At 41.3% G+C, this 19,201-nt stretch overlaps 1 protein-coding gene across 4 annotated transcripts in view; it reads left to right on the top strand.

The window, feature by feature from the left end:
* The window catches only part of nbr1b (NBR1 autophagy cargo receptor b), a 43,204-nt gene extending 24,649 nt beyond the window's left edge, over positions 1–18,555 (top strand). Inside the window, exons 15-23 of one of the 4 annotated variants that reach the window (XM_034592352.1) lie at positions 2,381–2,491; positions 3,856–4,026; positions 9,362–9,634; positions 11,256–11,466; positions 11,621–11,872; positions 14,099–14,196; positions 14,406–14,481; positions 14,784–14,877; positions 16,164–18,555. In XM_034592352.1, the coding sequence (XP_034448243.1) occupies positions 2,381–2,491; positions 3,856–4,026; positions 9,362–9,634; positions 11,256–11,466; positions 11,621–11,872; positions 14,099–14,196; positions 14,406–14,481; positions 14,784–14,877; positions 16,164–16,337 (1,460 nt within the window). In that variant the 3' untranslated portion in view covers positions 16,338–18,555. Of the gene's footprint in view, positions 1–2,380; positions 2,492–3,855; positions 4,027–9,361; positions 9,635–11,255; positions 11,467–11,620; positions 11,873–14,098; positions 14,226–14,263; positions 14,385–14,405; positions 14,482–14,783; positions 14,878–16,163 lie in introns of those variants that run through there. The other 3 variants (XM_034592353.1, XM_034592354.1, XM_034592355.1) reach the window with 3 other exon arrangements.
* Positions 18,556–19,201: the final 646 nt, after the last annotated feature.

The following is a 19,201-nucleotide window of genomic DNA, read 5'->3' as shown; positions in this document are numbered from 1 at the left end:
CACTACACAATTATTGTGAACAAAAAAATTCACAATGACATTGTTATCAGGATATTTATAGAAAATATGATGTCAGTAATAATATATATCAGTATACAAAATATATAAATATCAGTCAAATTTATCTTAGACTCTGATTATAGTGTGTTTTGCCTCTTTTTGGCAAAATAATATATCACAAAATACCAGTAGTGGAGAGTTATATATATATATATATATAACCTTAAATCAATTTTACAGTGGCTTTTGACCTAAACACGTTGGCAATCCAGCGCATTGTAAACTATCACATTCGAGTCAATAATCTAGCTATGGACAGAGCAACTTCTGGGTCTGCACTAAAGTGCAGCCCGGGCCACAATTATCTGTCTGAACCTGATTAAGCCAGAGAGAATCAGCGGAGCCCTCCCTGATTTTGACAGGAATTCATTTTTTTGTGTCTGAACCCGACGGTAGCTACCCCCGATTTCAGGCACGTGCAGCATAAAAAAATCAAGTATATAGCCCAGCCAACGGGATCAAACACGAATATCATATAAAACATTAAGTCCAAAGCCAGGGCTCGGTCTGCATGCCGAAGTGTCCTTGTGCAAGACACTGAACCCTAAACTGCCCCTGGGGGCTGTGCCAGCAGTGTGTAAGTGAAGTGTGTCATAGAAAAGCGCAGCATAGAGAGGCTCCATATGAATGGGTAAATGTTTCTGTTGTGTAAAGCTCTTTGATGATCATTAAGACGGGAATAGCTCTATGTAATGTAACTTGGTCCATTCAAAACCATTTTAAGGGCTTGTCCAAGTTTCTGAAACAATGTCTACATCCACAAACACAAAAAGTGATAATTCAAAAACCTGATCATACCTGACTGTCTGTGCAAACACTAATTGTGTAAGTGTTCAAAAGCTGGTCCTGCTAAACCAGTATCAATGATGTTGTGCAATAATGCATTAAACGTGATACCATAAAATGGTGTGCATTCCGGCATTCAATAAATTTGGTTATCAAAATAAAATATAAAATAATATTTTATTATTAATATTAAATAATAACTTTAATTGATTAAAGTTACCTCGGGGCACCACCCTTCAAAGGAAGGGAAAAGATAGCCAATTTATTGATTAAGTCTCATAAAAGTACTAACTACAAATTTGGAACTCTGATTAACAATTAAATTAATAGCTATAACCAAAATTACCATATAGATAGTTAGCTAAGTTGAAGGATATGGAGTTCTTGACAGTGTAGAGGTTGGCGAAATTCACTTATGCAACATTAATGAAAAAACATTTGTGAAAGAAAAACATTTATTATGAATATAATAAAGTATAAAAACACAAATTACTAACGGTGTACTTACTAAACAAAGATAGGTATGACTATGCATGTGTGTGTGTCTGTGTGAGTCAGCGTGCTTTCAAAATGGCGGCTGGCCAAAGTGATAACACCCTTCCCCCCCCCCTACTGGAATGTTTACGACCTGTAGAGATAATTAGGTGAAGAGTTATGCGTGTGTCTGTGTGTGTGCCAAATTAGAGAAAGTTACTAGATGCATGCAAGGAAGGACTGAAGAGCATAACTAACATTAACTTTCAAAATAACTTGTAAGCACAATATCACAGCAACATAAATCTAACTTATAAACATCAAACAGAATCGAATAAACAGTCTTTGCTTAGCCTAGTATAATTATTAAGCCCAGTTGTGTTACCCGTCAGTGGAAAGGGGAAAAAGAGTTGCTGTGCAGTTCGCAGTTTTGTGAAGTCGTCTTGCTGGTTTGTGGCTCCTGACTTTGTGGGTCTGTTGAGCTGTGTAGCTCAGTTGCTGGTTGAAGTTTTCCTGCAGGATATCGCGTCACTGCTAGGAGGTTGGTAGAGCTTGGGTTGCGAGGAGGTTTCCTTGGTGAGATGAGCTGGAAGCTGCACCTTTGTGCTCCTCTCGAAGAGTTGGATGGAAAGAGAAGATGTGAGCTGGAGAAGCCAGGCTTCTTCCCTCGGCGATGCAGGGAAAGAGGCTGGACAGCCTTGTCCCTTGGAGGGATTGTAGAAAAGAGACAAAAGAGGGGAAGACCTGGCCTTATATTGGCCCGGTGACCTCACAGGTCATCGGGTCCAGAGTGACCAATGGGAGTTGAAACCTGTGTCCCTGGGGGGGGGTTTCACACCTCTGTGTGACGTTGCCGCACCCTGGGAGGCCTTGCTCTGGTTTTCTCCAGGACAAAGAACATGTGCTCAAGGCTTTTGACTACCCATGTAGGCCGAAGGGTATCCACAAATTCCATGTCCCAACAATGATGTAGTCCTACTGCAATTACAAATAAGGTAGCCTGTGCCAGACTGGAGTTGATGTAAATATTCCTCTCTCTCTGCTAATTTCCTCCATTCAGACATGACTCCCTGCATATCCCCTCTGCCTCAAGATGGCCACCTGCACGACAAGAGCAGTCCATCTTTGGGTCTGATCCAGGAAGAGGCAGAGGTCATCAACAGCATCATGGGTAATGGAGTTTTCTTCATCATACTTTTTTAACTCCTTGATGGAATTTTGTTGAGGTAAAGATAAGCTGCTCGTATACATGCACAGAACTCCGGAGATCCTCCACAGTTTCTCCGGAGGAGGTGTATGTGCTCTGACTGGTCCACTAGTATAAAATTTGTCGAAAGTCCAGTGGAGTTGATGTCAGAACACAGCAGGAGATCCTCTGCTGGATTCATCACGAGTGAGTAGGGGGTGTTGAAGCTTCTAACATGGGACAGATGCAAAAATGAAAAAAACTACAACTAAATAAATATCTCTGTGTGAAAAAGTGAAGTCACACGTAGAAATAACTGATTAAGATGTCAAGAGGATCTTTGGTAATAAGAGCAGACACCAATGTCGATGTGCTGTAAACAAAATGAAGTGATCTACAGTACGCAGCAGAGTTAATATGTGACATCCTGCCTCTGCCTGCTGCACCACCCCTCACCTGAATCCTGCTGAAAATTTGATTATGTTGTGAGCACGTCTGAGCGGAGAATCTCCTGCTGCGTTGCGCATGTGTGAAAGGCAAACTGCAGAGAACGTCTGAAGCCAATTCTCTGGGCATCCTCTGCTGGACATGTCTTAAAACTGCTATACTGTAGTGTCCTAGCAGGAATGCTTCTCAGCATACAGCAGGGCAACAGACTTGTGTACTGCTCTTTTGTATTTTGCATGTTCTTCTACAACATTTTCACTATTTACACTCTTAATTTGTGTCATACAATTAGTAATCAGGAGCGAGTTATGCCAGGAGGGACGTGTGAGCACACTTAGTCAAGCTTGGTTAAAATTATAGTGTTTCACTCTATAATGTGCCCATTTATTTGAATCTGCTCCAAAATTTAATTGGGTCTTCCTTGGGCCATGTCCCAACCCTTGACAAAATGTCATGGAATTTAACCAAAGTAAATAATAGAACATTTTTTGTTGAAGTTTCAGTATGACAGTCTCTATCTCTTTGAAATTAATTAGAACTAATGCAGTTGATTATTAATGGCAACTTCTCTGTATCAGTTTTGCAGAGATATGTGATGAAATAAGAGAATTAATGGCAAAATATTTTCAGAAATTAGTCCCCCCTTTTTACTAATGAAAACAGAAATGAAATCGTCAGAGACACTTTACTGTCTCATAATTACACTCACATGTTTTTCATGTTGTCATTTAGGAAAAGGTCTACATGTGTTTGGTTTGATGTTTGTCACTGATCAGCTAAGGACAAGCTGAAGATGACATTGTTGAATGCGACTGTGTGGGTAGAGTAGGACACACAGGGCTGGTCAATGAGTTCTCTCGTCTGTGCCTCAGAACACTTGTCCTCTTGTTACTGGTCCTCAGATGTCCCCCATGGGGCAGGATCTGGAGCTGAGGGGGGCGGAGTCCCGGCTCAGGAGGAGGGGGAGGATGATATCAGTGGCTCTCAGTTTGTTTGTGAAACTGTGATTCGCTCGATGACCCTGGAGGAGGCCCCCGACCACGCCCCTCTGAGAGGGTCCCGACCAGGGACAGGTAAAAGAAGCAGTTACTGGACAGAAGACAGGTCACTGGTCTGTAGCCGTCCATGGAAATTGTTTACTAGCCTGCAGGTTTTTAGATTGTCCTCCAATTTGAGTCTGTTGTTTTTGTTTCCCAGCCTACATACAGAGTAAGTTAAAAATAAGATGAATTAAAGATAAGAGTTGGTAAAAGAGTCATTATTTAAAAAATGGATCATTTTGGAACATTCAACAAAAACCAGGAACCCAGTCATACTACATATCAATAAGGCTACAGATTTCAGTCCCCCAGTGTGTCATGACATTTGTTTTGGGGAAGAATGTTGAAAATATTAATTCACTGGTTAGTCAGCGTCTTCCAATACAGGAACTTAACTACCTACAAGTTAATGTTCTCTCTTTTTCCGGCTTTTGATTTTGTCTCTGGACACTTTGTGGAAAAGTCCTGGAGCTAAACTTCAGCCAGGCCAAATTTCTCCCGCTCTCCTCCACTGCAAACTTTTCACTAAAGTTGATTCACGAAAAAGCTCCACCTTCCTATGTTGAAGCAGCTAAGCCCTCCGCTGGACAAAACCATAACACTTTTAACCCGTAAAAATTCTGCCCTCTTACAGGTGTAATGATATTTGATTGTATTGACAAGCTTGTCTGTAAAACTATAGAAGCACCACCAATCACAGAGCTCTCTGACATGTATTGTAGATTCTAGTCAAAGAAAGACCCACAGGGCTTTAGGCCTTAAAAAATCTTAAATCTGTTAAAATTGTACGTACTAGGTGTCAAATAAGTATGTCGTAATTATATCTACATGCAGCATGCGTAGTTTTTAAGGTAGGAATTGATCTCAGTAAACTCTGTTTGGCTATGCATATCTACTGTCTCTGTAGTTTAAGACATAACATGGTGCTTCGAGGGTTATTCTCTACTAGGCTACTTCACCTTGTCTTCAATTATGGGGAAGTGTAAGTAATTCTAGAACTCTGACTCTTTCATATCTGTCATACTTGACAAAAATCATAAATTTAATTTATTATGGTGTTTAAATCTTAAATTGAACTTAGTGAAACCTACAGAAATCCTGCTAATAGGACACAGGGATATTTGTTTTCTCTTTTTGTGCTTGACTTTTTTGAAATCTGACAAAGTGGTGTTGAGAGGGTTCTTTACTTTGACACATTTGTATTTTATGAAAATGGATTTGAGCATTATTCTGCAGCTTTACTGTTTTTGACTCCCTCAGCTCTCATCATTCTGTTCCTTTGGCAGACGTTAGTTGTTTTCAGTGAAACAGCTCTGATAAAGCCACTGTGCTCTGCCCACTCAGCTCCATGCTGTCATCTACATTAGCAGCTAGCTGATGAAATTGCTTTTTGTGGTATTCTCACGTCAAAATGACTGAGCCCTGTCTTAGATCCTGTTCTCACGTCAGCTATCTTACATTAGATTCCTCAAAACAACACTCACCCATATGGGTAGTTCAGCAGGTGTGCCAGGTTGGAATAGAGGAATATTTCTCTTGGTTATCTCTCTTTCTTTAAAGGTTCAGTGTGGTACTCAGAGTGGTGAATTGTCAGGTCAAATTAAAGAACCTCAGTGGTTCTTACTGAAATATATGAGTTTATTATACACAGATCTGTTGACAGATAAGATTCTTGGTACAGCTCATGTGCAGACAGCCACACTGTAAATCTTATAACACAAGCACTTTAGTATTAAACCTTATTGGAAGGGAAGAGGTGAGAGGATGAGGGTGAAGTGGAGTTGAGTGGAGTTGAGTTGAGTTAAGACTTAATTTCCAGAATGCTCTTCTGAAGTTTGTCTTGTGTCCAAAGACAAACATAGTTTCACTCAAAGCAAGTACATACACACACTGAATGCATCACACAATATGAATGTATTATACAAATGAAGAGAGCAACCAACAATGAAGATAATATTCTTAAAAGTTATATAGTATCCAACGGTAAAATCATTAAATTTTTTACACTTTTGTTTAAACTGTCTTTTGGGTACTTTTATCAAGAAATGGATCCCTGTCCGACAACAACAAACATAAATTTATTATATTATGTTCTATATATATATATATTTTTTTCTTTTCTTTAGAATATAGGACAAGATGTTGAATATGCCTGCATACAGCAGCCTTTTCTTCTCATTCGCTTCATCAACATTATACTGCCAGGGTACTGTCAGTTCTACGAAATAAATGACTCGCAGGGTGTTGGACCAGAGTATCAGGTCAGGTCTTAGGGTGGTCGTGATAATATGTGATGGGACTGTAAGCCACTGGCCCACATCCACCAACATCTCCCAGTCTCGGGCCTGCTCCAACTGACGACTCCTGGTCAGTGGAGGAGGCCCTGTCTGTCTCTGTTCCCCCTCACGGACAAATGTTGTCCTTTGAACTGCTTCTGATGTTTTGGATGGTAAGGCCTTGGTTCTCTTTGTATCTATTGTTTCTGCAAGGCGTTTGAGTACCTGGCTGTGTTTGCATGTGTACTTACCTTCGGAGAGACTTATTAAACAAAAAGTGAGGATGTGCCTGAGGGTAGCTGGAGTTGAGCATAGTGGGCAGGATGGATCTTCATTCAGCCATGGCTGTAGGTTTTGGGTGAGGGAAGGATGTCATAGGTTGCTAGAAGCAGGAAGCTAATCCTGCTTGCTTCCATTCCCCACAGGTCCTTCCAGCTGATCTTTATTTTTCTCTATGCTCTCCCATTTCATCCACTGTCTGGATTGAGTGACAGTCTTTGCACATCTTGCTGCCTACTCCTGACGCCGGATATCCAGAACTACCAGATCGGTGCTCTAAAGGAGTTGCCTTGTTCCACAAGGGTCTACTCAGACCTAGGCCCAAACCTCCTCTTCGTGTTGAACCTGGCCCACAATGTCAGCGTGCTGGAAAGCTGCTTTTGACTTGAGATAGGCAGCTCAAGGATGCCGTGTCCATACAGGCCGATGTTGCTCAGACATCTTGGGACTCCTAATGACTTTCTCACATAGGAGTTGATCATTCTCTTCATGTTCTCAACTCTTGTGATAAGAACTTCAACTACTGTAAGTTGCCACACCAGTCGGGGTAACAGGCCAAACTGTAAGCACCTTAGCTTGCCAGGAAGCATAGACTGGTTGATGTTCTTAAGGCCACTGTTGACATCCTGCTTCAGTTGCTGGACCTGCTCGCAGTCTTTGAGGCTTGCATCATAGCATCGTCCAAGGCTTTTTATAGGTTTCTCAGACACTGTTGGAATGGGTTCTCCATTAATGTAGAACCTATGGTCTCTTACCTATGCTTCTCGATTTTGATGGATTGATCCTCATTCAGGCCCATGTGATGTTTTCTTCAAGTTTCCCTAGCAACCGTCTGGTGCATGGTGCTGTTGTGGTCACGGTTGTCATGTCGTCCACGTGGGCCCTGATTAGTGTTAATCGGACCGCTGACTTTTTTCGCTCCCCACCTACTACCCATTTTGAAGCTCTAATAATCACCTCCATTGCCATGGTGAATGCTAGTGGGGAGATAGTGCAGCCAGCCATGATGCCTATTTCGAGATGCTGCCATATGGTGTAAAATCTGGTGTCGTGAAGCAGAATTGAAATTGAATAAGATCTTTGAAGTAGGCTTTAACCAAATGTATGAATGGCTCTGGTACTTTGAAGAAGTCGAAAGCAGCCCAGAGGACACTATGTGGTTCTGACCCAAATGGGTTAGGGTTAGGGTTAGATCAAGGAAGATCAATGAATCAATCAAATTTTATTTGTATAGCCCATATTCACAAATCACAATTTGTCTCATAGGGCTTTAACCAGGTGTGACATCCTTTGCCCCTAACCCTCAACAAGAGAAAGGAAAAACTACCAAAAAAAACAGGGGAAATAGAACATAGAAACCTCAGAGAGAGCCACATGTGAGGGATCCCTCTCCCAGGACATACAGAAGTGCAATAGATGCCACGTGTAATGGAGAACATCAGAAAGACAAGGGTAGTTACAGCATTGATTAGAATAAACAGTTTGTAGCATAATGGAAGGTAAATTAATTGATGGATTATTGTCAGTAATGGTCGAGTATGTGAGTAGACATATTGTATATCAAGCAGTCTTGTTGTAATCATATTCCACGGTCACCAGCCACCACGATCAGGATCCACCATCACGATCGGATGTCACCATAGTCCACAGTCAGGATCCACCATCAGCTGCCAACTCGATCGTGGTCCACCACTAATATCAGATGCCAACATGATATGATGACATGTAGATCTCTCTTCTCACTCTTGGCTGATTGGATTTGGTGCCAGATCATGCTAGTGTGTTCTAAACATCCAGAAAATTCCAGCTTTTTGGACCATTGTATTCACCAGCTTGTTTTTTACCAGATAGCTTGTCAGCCTTTGGGCTATGACGCCAAAGAAGATCTTGCTTTCTACATTGAGGAGTCTGATGGTCCGAAATTGGCTGATGTTTGAGGATTCCTCCTCTTTTGGTATCAGTACTCCTCCAGCTCTTAGCCAATCTTTTGGTATCATTTGTTTCACCCATGCTACTCTCATTAATTTCTACAAGAAGCTTAGAACATCAGGAGCGTTCTTGTATACCCTGTATAGGACACCGTTCGGGCTCATAGCGATCACTGTATGCATCCAGCTACAATCATTTAGAATATAGGACAAGATGTTGAATATCCCTTGTACGTTTGAAAGTCTTCTGCAAAATTTAAGTTACCAACCGCCAGTAGATGTTAGCAGGTGTTAGTAGCCACCAGCGGATGTTAGGGACATAACTTCAGTAGTGTCATCATGTGTTTTGGCCATCATTGATACAGGCCAATCTTGAGGGTACGCTGAGGCTAAAGGTAAATCTGACTGGGGACTGGCTTGTATGGCAGCACTATGAAAGCCATGTGGCCCGCTCAGTAGATCAGACATCATTACCTCTTTGCCTTTTTAAACTAAATACTTAATATTTTTTTTATATTATAATAAATCCTGTCTCATTGTTTACGTTGAGTTTGCGTTGTCTTTTATGGAAGATAACTTGCAATTAATCTTTAAAAAAAATGTCTTCCTTTTGACCATCTGGTGTTTCGGTATGTTTAACATTCTTCCCACAATCAGTAATAAATACCCAAAATGCCCTGGACTGAAATGTCACAAATCACTAATCAGTCTCAAGTACTTTTGCTGGTAAAAAAGTGATTGGTCAGTTGTCTGTAAACACAAAGCTTGAAAGTTGTGTTGACACAATGAGTGTGAAGTCTACTTTGGCATATTTTTTTGAAATTTTTTTGACTGAAAGAGAAAAGTGTCACAGTGTCTAACAGTTATCCTCCTGTTTACTCTCAGTGGCACGTCCAGCTGCTCAGGGTGGCTCTTCCTCCTCCTCCTCTTCCTCCTCCTGCATGAACAGCAAATCACTGAAAACAGAGGAGACTCCAGACAGTAACCCCAGCAGTTCCAACAACACCCTGAAACCACCTGCTACGCTGAAGGCTTCCCTCCCTTCCCCGCTGAAAGCATCCCTACCTGCTCCCACGTCTGTGGCTCTGACCCCGGGGCCAGGTCCCAACTCGGCACCAACCCTGCTTCCTGCTTCAGCCAGGGCCTCCACAGCCACAGGTGAGAGCAGGAGACACAGTGGTTGAGTTGTTTGGTCATGACATGCGAATCATGCATTTTCACTGGGTTTTTTGATCAAACTGCTTTTTATTCACAGTTCAATGGGAAATTTTTTATTATTTTTCACTCACTTTTTTCTTCACTCGAATTGATAAGAGGTTAAATGTATTGGTTTGTGGAAAATGACATTTTCTTGTAGTTGCCCAGCATATATTGTGCTCTTAGCTGATCAAACCTATTGATTCTGACGCAGACATAATTTCTAATTATACTTTGGTGAAAGCAGCTTTCATTTGTAAATGCCTTTAAAGATAACCCTTTGTTTTCTCTGCAAACCTGAGCAGCATGATGTTTATATGGCATGTCATGCTTCTGTCCATCAGTCCCATTCTGATGAAAACATTATGAGGGAATTTCTCCCTGTTTGGCGCTCTTTGAACCTTTAAGGATGAAATCAGAATTAGAGTTTGGTGGTCAAAGGTCAAAGTCACTGTGATCTAAAGTTGGTCCCATTATTGTGAACATGATATATCAGGAATGCATAGGAAAAAATTCATAACATCTGGCACAAACATTTACTTAGACTCAAGGAATAACTAGTAAGAATTGTTTTGGTCAAAGGTCAAGGTCACTTTAAACTGTCACAAAATGTTTTGGGCCATAACTCAAGAATTTATAAGCTTATTATGATGAAATACAATCTATACTTTTCATTAAATCCCTTCACAGTCTTCACTACATATTTCAAATGTTTGAATGTGCAGATGCCAGAACACAGCAGGCGATCCTCTGCAGGATTCACCGTGAGCGTGTGGGTGCGTTGATGATGTTTTTAACACGTGACAGACGTATATTTAAAAAATAAATAAAAAGAATACAAATATCTCAGGATGGAAATGCGGTGCCATATGTAACAGAGTTAGAAATGCACTTTATTTATTCTTATTTATAATTTGTATTTGTGAATTTTATTTGTTATTTTTATTAATTGTAATTTACTTTATTAACGTTTCCTGCGGAAATGACCTTGCTGTGCATCACCTTTTGTGTTCCTCCGAAAGTTCATACTTCCTGTCGACCCCTCCCCCCTCAGTGTTGTTTTGCATTGCTGAGGAACGGAGGTGCAGCAAGAGGAGAGAAATTAATCACAGCAAGACAATGTGTGTTGTTGTCTGCAGGAGCAAATAAAAAGCTGGAAAACAACCCCCTGAGTCGTTCGTACCTATGCCCAATCCACATCTGTTACACATACACGTAGAAGACACAGACAAAGATGTCAAGAGAGCTTTTAGTGATAAGGGCCCATGCCGGTGTCAATGTGCTGTAAACAAAAACATATGATCTTGGCAGCAGAATGTTTACATTATGTCCTGCCTCTGTCTGCTGCACCAGCCCTCGCCTGAACGCTCCGTAGATTTCTGTGTTGTGTTGAATACATTTGAGCAGAGATCTCCTGCTGCATTGTTCATGTGTGGAAGGCAATCTCCAGAGAAAGCCTGACAGAATTGTGCGGACATCCTCCCGAGTTCATGTCTCAAAACAGCTTTATTGCCTCACTCTCCTTCCAGTTTTGTGTGTTTTCCTCGAAACATCGAACCTTTTTTTCCCGATTCTAATGCAGATGAGGTTGAAGAGTCCCACATGGAGAGCATCTGTGTCAAGCCCAGGGTGAAGGAGAGGGAGAAGGAGCCAGGGGAGGAGAAGGTGAATGAAGGAGGGGAGAAGGGAGAAGAGAGAAGAAGTCGCTCCTCCTCCACCTCTTCAGAGGATTACATCATCATCCTCCCTGATTGCTTCGACACCAGCCGACCACTGGGGGAGTCCATGTACAGGTATGTGCCATGTCAGCACATGAGTAACAGAGCTGGTCACCATGTGTTGTCGTGGGAATATGTGGGTGAAGTGACTCCAACATGGCGGCTGGATGTTGTCTGCTGTGTATGTTGTTGCTGTCCCTTTAATCCCCAATTCCTTGTCCTGTTGCAGCTCTGCTCTGTCCCAGCCTGGTGACATCTCAGCCCAAACCCCCACAGACCTTGATACTCCGACTTCTGACCTTACTGACCACCCAGGCAGTACTGCTGAGGACGGGGGAGTAGCTGAGGCAAATGAAGCTTCAGGGACAGAGTTGTCGGGCACCAGCAGTGCCAACGACATGCTTTGTACATCTCAAACGCTGGATGATGAGCCACTGACACCTGAAGTGGTGGCCCCACCTAAAGCCATCGTCACACCAAGGTCAGTATTAATGACGAGATATAAGAAAGGCCATTATCTCCAATCCCTGTGTCATTTATTAGTTGAATTCAGTTTATTAGATAAACAGGGTCCATATACAACACAATCGTTAAGTATAGCTAACTTGCATCTGTGGTTCTTGAGCAGGAAAATATAAAAGAATCCATCCATCCATCCATTATCTCCACTGCTTATCCTTTGAGGGTTGCAGATGATTAGCTGGAGCCTATCCCAGAGCGAGAGCGAGGATATACAGTACACTGGACAAGTCACCAGTGTATTGCAGGGCTGACATACAGAGACAAACAACACGTTCACACTCACATCTGCATGTCTTTGGACTGCGGGAGCTGGAGTAAACAGAGAAAAACCCACACAGACACATACAGAACATACAAACTCCAGAAAGAAAGGCCCATATAAAAGACAATACCGTAAATCAGGCACATATCAGCTAAATTAACAAGTGGTGCTGAATACATCAAACTTTAAAATGATAGTACACTGATGGTGGCTCCAAAGATTGTTTGTAGAGAGTATATAATGGTTTAACGTAGTCACCCCTGAGACCAGCTTGTAGCACAATAAGGTAAATGCGAGAAAATCATTGAGTACATTAACAGTTTAGTAGCATTAACGGGGTGTATTTGTCTAATATGTCTAAAACTCTTTAACATAGATTGTATATATAGATGGACCATGCGTTTCTGGCCCCGCTTTTTCACCCTGAGATATCTGTTTTCTTTTAGTTGTTTTCATTTTTGCGTCTGTCGCGTGTTAGAAGCCCCTCCACTTGCTCACTGTGAATCCAGTGCAGGATCTCCTGCTCTGTTCTCACATTGTCTCACGACTTTCTGCAGACTTTGTAGTAGGGGGCCAGGTGGAGAAAGTCCGCAGAAACTCTGGAGGCCTTCACTCTGACATTTTCATTCACACATACACGTCCTCCAGAGAAACAGCAGAGGATCTCCAGAGTTAAGTGCATGTCTGAAAGCATTTTGACCTCTCTGTTGTGCTCTGTTTTTAATAGGCATACTGTTTTCATTCACTAATCAATTACAATATACATTTTTTTCTTTAAAAACAAAGCCCTCCGCAGACTCATAGTCTCTAACAATCTGAATTTTCACATGAATGGTTGAGCTTGTTTGATTATTGCTTGACTGAGATGCACAGAAGAAATGCAGAGTAGAAAATGTAAACAGTATTTATGTAATAAAAAGAGAGGAGCAGACTGGTTGGTTAGACATGATGTCAGTTTTGAAAAGAGTTGCTGACAGTATACCTGGTCTCAAACAGAAATGTAAACTTCAGTGCATGTCTTCTCAGAAAAACAACATCCCCAGTACTGATTAGGTATGGCTTCGTTACACATTCCACATTATGTTGATTTGTAGGCTATAGTTACCCTGCTGAGTTTCTTAGTGGGAGAAGCGACATTTTTGGTTCTGAACAAGAGCAGTGGCTTTTATTTTGTAAGATGTCAATGCAATTTCGAAGGCATTGGTGAAGAGTGCTGTCACTCAGGGAGCAACGAGAGCTGCTTTTTTTTTAGTTTATATGTGAAAATCTTGATTCACATGTGTATGTTGATCCAAACATACTGAGCACTGTGGTTGCTACAGCCCAAAACATAGCAGGCCCGTTTGTGCGAAGCTCCTGTGCCATGGTAATGGGTGATTAGCTATCAACAAGTTTGAGTATGAATTTCCCCTCATCGATGGAAGGGAGCACTTCCTTTGCTCTGGCGGATAAGTCCCCTTCTGTTGCAACATTGAACGGGTCTCTGGCAAAACCCATTACCTCTGTGGGCAGAGCAAGTCCATCCAATCGACCAGCAAAGTTCTCTTTCAACCTCGCAATGAAATCTGTCATCACATCCGTGATTTGTGCCGGGGATGAGATGCATTTGTGGAGCGTTTGAAAATGCAATGCAGTGCGTTGCATTCATGGTCTGTACTATTGTAGGAATTTTATTCTCCGCATTTCTTGCGGGACCACGGGCTGGGCCACTCAGTGGTTGCTTCTGGGCCGCATGTGGCCCGCATTCCACCATTTGAATAGGCCTGCATTAGAGAGTTCCTTCTCCAGTAGAATACATCCTTTGACCCTCCCAGTGCAATCTAGATTTAAAACTTGTTTTTGTTCTAAGGTTTTGGGCATGCCCGAAAGTTTTTTCCACTGATATGAATGCTGGAAAAATATCTTACCCTTGACTCTGCACAGTCCAGAGAGCAGTGGAGAAACAGATGCTGACACTGCTGCTGCTACTGCTGCTGCTGGGGAAGGAGCCGAGGGTTCTGAATTGTACCAAACTGAGGATGGTAAGCATATTTCCACCAGTTTGAGTCTGCAAACACTATATCACTCTCTGTCAGGTTGTACATAGGCTGTAGAGTTTAGTCTTTAGTATCTTGTCATCCATGCGGATACTGACAAATAGGTATGATTACTGACAGAGTTTTTGAAACTGGATCAATCTGTGATGGAGTCCAGAATGATGATGATACTGTGATATTTTGTTGTCCTGCAGCCTCTGGTTCTGAACAGACTCAGACAGATGACACTGGAGATACTGAGGGCACAGAAGACAACCCTGAGGACCCCAGGTCTCTCTCACACACGCACACACACACACACACACACACACACACACACACACACACACACACACACACACACACACACACACACACACACACACACACACACACACACACACACACACACACACACACACACACACACACACACTCACACACACAGAGAGAGATGAGTATTACAGGCTCCTACAATATTCTTAAGTCTTATCATTACTTGTGCAGAAACATGTCTGGGTCTATTTAAATACCGAGGCTTTTACATAATAGATGTCACACTTTTGATCTAACCCCTTATTGTCCCTCCTTAGGCACCCAGGCATCACCAGCGGCCTGGTGAAGGGAGCTCTGTCAGTAGCTGCTTCTGCTTACAAAGCTCTGTTCACTGGACAAGGCCCCACACAGGTCAGCAAGTAACTTACATTATATATATGTTATTTTATTTTGTACAATATATTTGATGACTGTGTCTTAAACACTTTGATATTTAAGGAAACCCTAAAGTACTAAAACCAGAGATACTACTATCAAGTTTTCTGGCCTTTATCCCAAGCTAATCCATCTAATGTTAGATATCTGCCAACACAAAGGCCGATCTGATACTTTACCCATTCAGTATAGTGCCGTGAAATAGTATTTGCCCCCGTCCTGATTTCTTCTATAATTGAACATTTGTCACGCTTAAATGTTTCATATCATCAAATTCATTTTAATATTAGACAAAGATAACCCAACTAAACACAAAATGCAGTTTTAAATTATTTCAATGTTCAAAGAACCTGTCTGGCATTGTGAAGAAGGCCAAAAGGCCTCAACAAATGATGCCGTTAACAAAGTAATTGAAATCTATCAAAAGCCATTGCTAAAGATCTGGGACTCCAGCAAACCACAGTTAGAGCCATTATCTACCAAAACAATTTGACAACTCATCCAGGAGGTCACAAAAAAAACCCAGATGAACATACATAGGTCCCATTATATCTGATGTTAAGCTATCACATATTACATTAATAAGAACATCGTACCATAAAGATTTTTTTTCACAAGATGCTTTCAGACATGCACTGAACTCTGTATAATCTCCTGACATTATCCGAAGGATCTGTATGTGAGAACACAAATGTCCAAGTAAGAGGCTCAGGAGTTACTCTTGAGTTTTAGTTTTTCTTGAGGATTCACAGCAAACAAGCAGGCATGTTGATAATGTTTCTAACATGCAACAGACCCAAAATAAAAAAATAAAGACTATAAATATCTCTGATTGAAAAAGCGGTGCCATACATGCAGAAGACACAGATGAAGATGAAAAGAGCGCTTGTGGTGATATGGGCCGATGCCGGTGTGGATGTGCTGTAAACCGAAACACATGATCTCCGCAGCAGAATTATATGATATTCTGCCACTAAATGCTAAATGCTATGCTCTGAATGCGTCTGACCGGAGAATCTTCTGCTGTGTCTCCATATGTGAAAGTGTGGTCATCCTCCGGAGTTCATGTCTGAAAATGGCTTTAGTAACATTTCATTGTCAGAGAAATACAAAGGGTGTCAAACCTGACGTGCCCATTCAGCTCCCGTTATCGTTTTGTTTGGGGTCGGGAATTAGCAAACAGTCCGTTTGTTAACTTCACCGTTGTTTTCAAATTATTTGTAGCAGGTTGCATGGACTGATCAGATCTTGTTTCCATGCAGCCTCCAGTGGACGCGTCCACCCAGGACACCATGATGGCCGTGCTGGTGGAGATGGGCTTTGGGGACCGGTCACTGAACCAGCGGCTGCTGAAGAAACACAACTACAACCTGCTGGACGTGGTTAACGAGCTTGTTCAGATGACCGACAATGACTGGTACTCCACACGCTACTGACAAAAGAGACGAAGATGTGCAGGAAGAAGGAGATGGAGATGAAACATAAGTAATGATGAATGAAGAAAGAGGAAGAAAGATGAGAAGAAAGAAAATCCATATCTGCTCATCTAACTTTTTACCTTCAGCTTTCAGCCTATCTCTCTTCTAACTGGTCCAGTTAAATGGAGAGCAATCTTGTCTTTATAACAACATATGGGGAAACATTCCAGCAAGCATCTCTGCAATCCTGCATTAGATCATCAATTACCCACTGTCCGTGGTATTATTGTCAGTGTAGGCCTTTATAGTGGAAGGGTGGTTCCTCTGCTGACCAATCTAATTGAGCTATGTGTAGCATAATCTTTTGATTGAAGCAAGTAAAGAAGTGGGTTTTAACTTCACAAAGCTAGCAAACATGACGTTGTGTTAGGTTCCAAAACTAACCAGGTCCAACAATCACATTTAATGTGACATTGAGGTAAATTCACCAACATCAATATAAAAACGATGGTAATTATTTGTTAGTATTGAAAAGTCACACACACCACCTTTCTACTGTCCTCTTTTGCCCAGGACTGTGATAAAGTACATATATCAAGTATTGCATCCGCACTAAGAACAATAGTCACTTTTGTCAGAGAATGTGTACACATGCTAGTCAGTCATAGAATGAAAATCCACATTAAGTTTATTGTTTACTGTATATCAAACTGCATAAAGTCTTAATATAATTGCTTTTATCAAGGCATCCTGGGTGCTTGATGGTTCCACTTGAGCGTCTGTCGTTTGTCCCTGATCAGCTGCCCTAACCTGATGGGCGTCGACATAGTTACACAAAAATCCAGTCCCACCAGAGTGTGGCTCACTTTTCTGCACATCCTTGTAAAAAATGGGTTAGTCACTGTTCAAAGGGATTTTTAATAAACTACTGTAGCTGGTAAACTAATGGCTAATGCTTTCACAACAACCCTCCTAGTTAATGGGAATAACAAATATATTTCAAAACTCAAATATGTGGACTCACGTTAAAGCTACACAAAATTTTATTTGACACAAACAATCTGACTATAAGCAAATCCAACGATTACATTTGCTCCATAAAAAATTATTGATTTCACTGCGGAAATCAGAAGTTTTGAATGCTGGTGTGATTGGGTGGGAAGGTTTTAGGCTTGGATCTGGTTCAGGTTTGGTCATTGTCAAATGTAATTTATTAGAAACTGTCTGTCTCACTGTGACGTCATTTGCATCCGTGCATCGTGTGTTACATGTTTTAGGCAGATACAGAATGCCCATAGAGGTGGAGTATGGTCACTGCCTTGCATAAGCCAGGCAAACCAATGGTTAGTAATAGTTCAAATAAGCAAAAATTTAGCTATTGTGCTTGGCTAGATTCACTAGGTTTCAGAGACGTGGACATGCAGATGATTTCTGTCTCTTATTTCTCACACACTGGAAGATGATGTAAATTTGTCATTAGTCAGCAGAGACTACTATACTGTTTATACATAAGCATAGATTCATTTTAATATATCTGGTTTTATTTGGCTGTTTATCAATGTTGCAAGTTAAGAAAGCAGGACTGCTTGGTTATAACCTTATCGCATATGAACAATGCCAAGAAGCAATTGCTGTATGTCATGAGCCCCGGAGCTTGGTACAAGGTGATTATCTGTTCTCATGTAGGTTCAAGTTATCTTAGATTGTGGCTGCTTTTTTATTTATATTATTTTTGTTTTGTACATTTTGTCAACATCACTAAAGAGTATATAGGGATGTAACGCACCTATTACTGGACTATATGCATAACCTGCTGTATGAGTAGATGACCACTGAAAGCAGAAGAACATTCCCCCAATGTGACTTTAGAGTATTTGCACTTAAAACTTAAAGGACACAGGGACCATTCATTATACGTACAACTAACTTTTTCCTCCAACTGACTTTCCCTTCTATCACACATTGTTGTCTTGACAGTCAAGCCTCTTCCCTGAGTTAGTTTGTTATTCTGAACATGTTGGCTGTTTCTCACAGTAAGGATTTTCTCCTCTGCTCAGAGCGAAGGTCTCAGAATGCTTCAAATGAACTGGTTCATTCAAGTCATCTGATGCAAGCGTTTCTACCTGCTCGGAGAGGCCACACTCAATGGTGGGGTATTAGTGTCTTACACTTTTGGACAGTCACCCCTTTGAATCATTCCTGGTGTTCAGCCCAATTGTTTATACAAAAAGGTTGTGTAAAGAATGAAAAAAACTAATTGTGCAAATTAACCTCTATATCTTGCTCTTGCCATAATTCTCACACTATTTTGTTAAGTCACAAAATTTGTCACATTCACAATTTTGCCATAGGAAAGGGCGTTATAGACAGTTTGTTTGGTTTGCTTATAGGCAGGTGTGAGAGACATTAACAAGCTCTGGCACAGACTTAACACATCATTGTGATTTCATAATAGATAAGGGTTCTCAGCATGAAGCAAATAGTTTGATTTCCATGGCAACACAGATGCATGTCAGGATGGGTGTTTGTGTATCAGATCAAAAAATGAAAAGAAATCAGACAGAAATGTGTTGAGTTCATGCCCCCATCAATGTACTTTTAAGTAGGCGACATGTAGCGACTGTAACATTGTGGTAAAAGGTGCCTCTTTTAGTGTACATCCTATTTCTAGCTGTTCATCGCCATTTAGATGGATCCCGCGGTGATGATGCAAGATCACCAACACTGTCCAATGAAAAAGTTACTTGTCGGTCTTTGTGATGTAATTTTTACAGCTTTTACTTTGCTTGTAACTACAGTACAGTACACAGAAATACAGGTGTGAAAGAGGTAGATGACTCAACAGTTCTTTGTTTGAAATATAGATGGGACTGAAGATAAAA

The sequence above is a fragment of the Hippoglossus hippoglossus genome, chromosome 8 (assembly GCF_009819705.1).
Source record: "Hippoglossus hippoglossus isolate fHipHip1 chromosome 8, fHipHip1.pri, whole genome shotgun sequence".
NCBI classification, from domain to species: domain Eukaryota; kingdom Metazoa; phylum Chordata; class Actinopteri; order Pleuronectiformes; family Pleuronectidae; genus Hippoglossus; species Hippoglossus hippoglossus.
The sequence above is the reverse complement of the archived record's forward strand: the minus strand, read 5'-3'. Positions and strand labels throughout refer to the sequence as shown.